This window comes from Propithecus coquereli, unplaced genomic scaffold (genome assembly GCF_000956105.1).
Source record: "Propithecus coquereli isolate 6110/MARCELLA unplaced genomic scaffold, Pcoq_1.0 Scaffold522, whole genome shotgun sequence".
Taxonomy (NCBI): Eukaryota; Metazoa; Chordata; class Mammalia; order Primates; family Indriidae; genus Propithecus; species Propithecus coquereli.
Window position 1 is genome coordinate 265,798 of NW_012151086.1, and position 2,177 is coordinate 267,974.

The following is a 2,177-nucleotide window of genomic DNA, read 5'->3' on the forward strand; positions in this document are numbered from 1 at the left end:
TGGCCATCCAAGGTCAAAATAAATCAAAAAGTCTTTATTCAACAAATACATTCACTCTGTGAATATTTTCTTTTAGGGACTCTTGTAGGTATAAAACAGAGAGGAGGAGAATAACTCGAACTGGGCATTGGGAATTGTGTCAAGTACAGAATAGTGAATGAGAAATGGTAGGGAAAATAGCGTAAGCACATACATGGAGACTAGAAAGTCCATGGCATGATGGGAAAATTGAAAATGAGATTTAGAGAGAATGTTGCCTAATTAAGAAAGGTAAGCATGTCTGATATATATATATATACATACACACACACACACACATGCACACACATAGAATTTCGATTGTCTTGAATTCTACTTCAAGGAACTAGAATATTACACAATTAATAAAGAGGATAATTACAAGTAGTTGTATAAGTTAACTTTTGTTTGGATATGGGAGAACTGTTCTAAGTGGCTTAAACAAAAGTGGGAATTTATTGCTGATATAACATAAAAATCTTGGACTTAGATCAGTCAAGAGAGGATCCATGTGGTCCAAAAAATTGCCATCAATTATCTTTCTTTCTCCAGCTTTCTGCTGTACTTTCCTCTTTGATGACTAAAATCTCAGGCAGGCTTTCTCTTCATGGAAAACAGAGCTATGAACAGTTTGGAGCAGATTCCATCTGCCCAGAGGATTAGCCTCAGCAGACAAAGCTCTACTTTTCCAATAATTCCAGCAAAATCCCACAGTTGAGTCACCAGCTCACTAGTGTCTTCGAGAAACCAATCCCTGTAATATGCTGGAATAAAAAGAAATAATAATAAAAAAACTGCCCAATTTTTAATGGCTCTTCCTTTCAATATTTTCTCCTTTGCTTTTCTTTTCCTTCTTCCTGAACGTGCCTGTGTATGTTCATTCTGCTTGTCACTTAGCTCTTGGATGTATGATTTGGTGTTGTTTGTTAATTTCAAAGAGATTCTTAGCCATATCTCTATACATGATCCCTCTGCCCTGATCCTCTTATCTTGGAAGAAAACTACATTTCCAATTATAGTTATTGTTATTATTTGATATTGTTACACAGCTTTTGGATGTTTTCTTCACTTTTTTTCTTTTTGGGTATCCTTTTTGAAATTTTATATTTATCTACCTTTAATCTCACTACTATCTTGCTGAGCTATGTTGAGGCTACTGCTATACCTCTCAAGGTCGTTCTTTATCACTGTAACTTTGTTACTGTAATTTCTAGCTGTTTTACTGATCCAGTTTTATAGTTCCCATGACTTTGCTGAAATCTCCCATCTATTCATGTATGTCGTGCACATTTTCCACTAGAGCCCTAAGTAAACGTAGTTGTTTTAGATTGCCTGTCTAGTATTTCTACCATCTAGCTTATATCTGAATCTGACTCTGTTCATTTCTTTGTTTTCTTACACTAAGTTGTTTTTCTCTACTTATATGGATGTATGATTTTGTTTAAGAGTGAATATTATTATATTTAGGGTAATAGACATTGAGTGAATGATATTTTTGCTGGGTAATTGACTCATTTCCTTTGTTTGGCAGTAAGTGTGGGCAGTTGAGCTGGGCTTCAGTTCAGTTGATACTATGGGTGTCTCAATATACCACAGGTTACAGATTTCTCACATTACCTTATATTTTAGGTGGTGGTTGGTTTGCCAGAGATTCTGGATGCCTGGTTCACCTTAAGCTTTAGGTCTTCCCTTTGCATATGTACCTCAGAGAGGACCTTTCTCCAGATTCTTCTCCCTCCCCTAGGAATGGAATATTTTTACTGGTTACTCTATGCTTGTGTTACTTGGTTGCCCGGTGACCTAAGCTATCTGATGGCTTCTAGAAAGTTGTGAGTTTTCAAAATATCTAATTCTAGAAGAATATCGCTTTTAGTGCTATAATATTGGGAACAAATTTCTTTCTGTGTTGCTACCTCTTAAATTGAAGCCAGAAGTCTGATAATATAGATTTAACACTTTTTTCACTTGTCATTTAATAATCATGCTAAAAACATTTTTTTTGTTAAGATTTTTTTTTTCTTTTATTTCAACATATTATGGGGGTACAGATGTTTAGGTTACATATGTTGCCCTTGGTCCCCCCCCCCAAGTCCAAGTTTCAAATATGTCCATCCTTCGGGTGGTGCGCATTGCACTCCTTGTGTATACAAATACCCGTC

General features: G+C 35.7%; 1 protein-coding gene across 1 annotated transcript in view; it reads left to right on the forward strand.

The window, feature by feature from the left end:
- Positions 1-801, forward strand: part of LOC105820380 (olfactory receptor 5W2-like) — a 19,811-nt gene extending 19,010 nt beyond the window's left edge. Inside the window, exon 2 of the mRNA XM_012656855.1 lies at positions 742-801. Within this exon, the coding sequence (XP_012512309.1) occupies positions 742-801 (60 nt within the window). The remainder of the gene's footprint in view (positions 1-741) is intronic.
- The last annotated feature ends 1,376 nt before the right edge of the window (positions 802-2,177 follow it).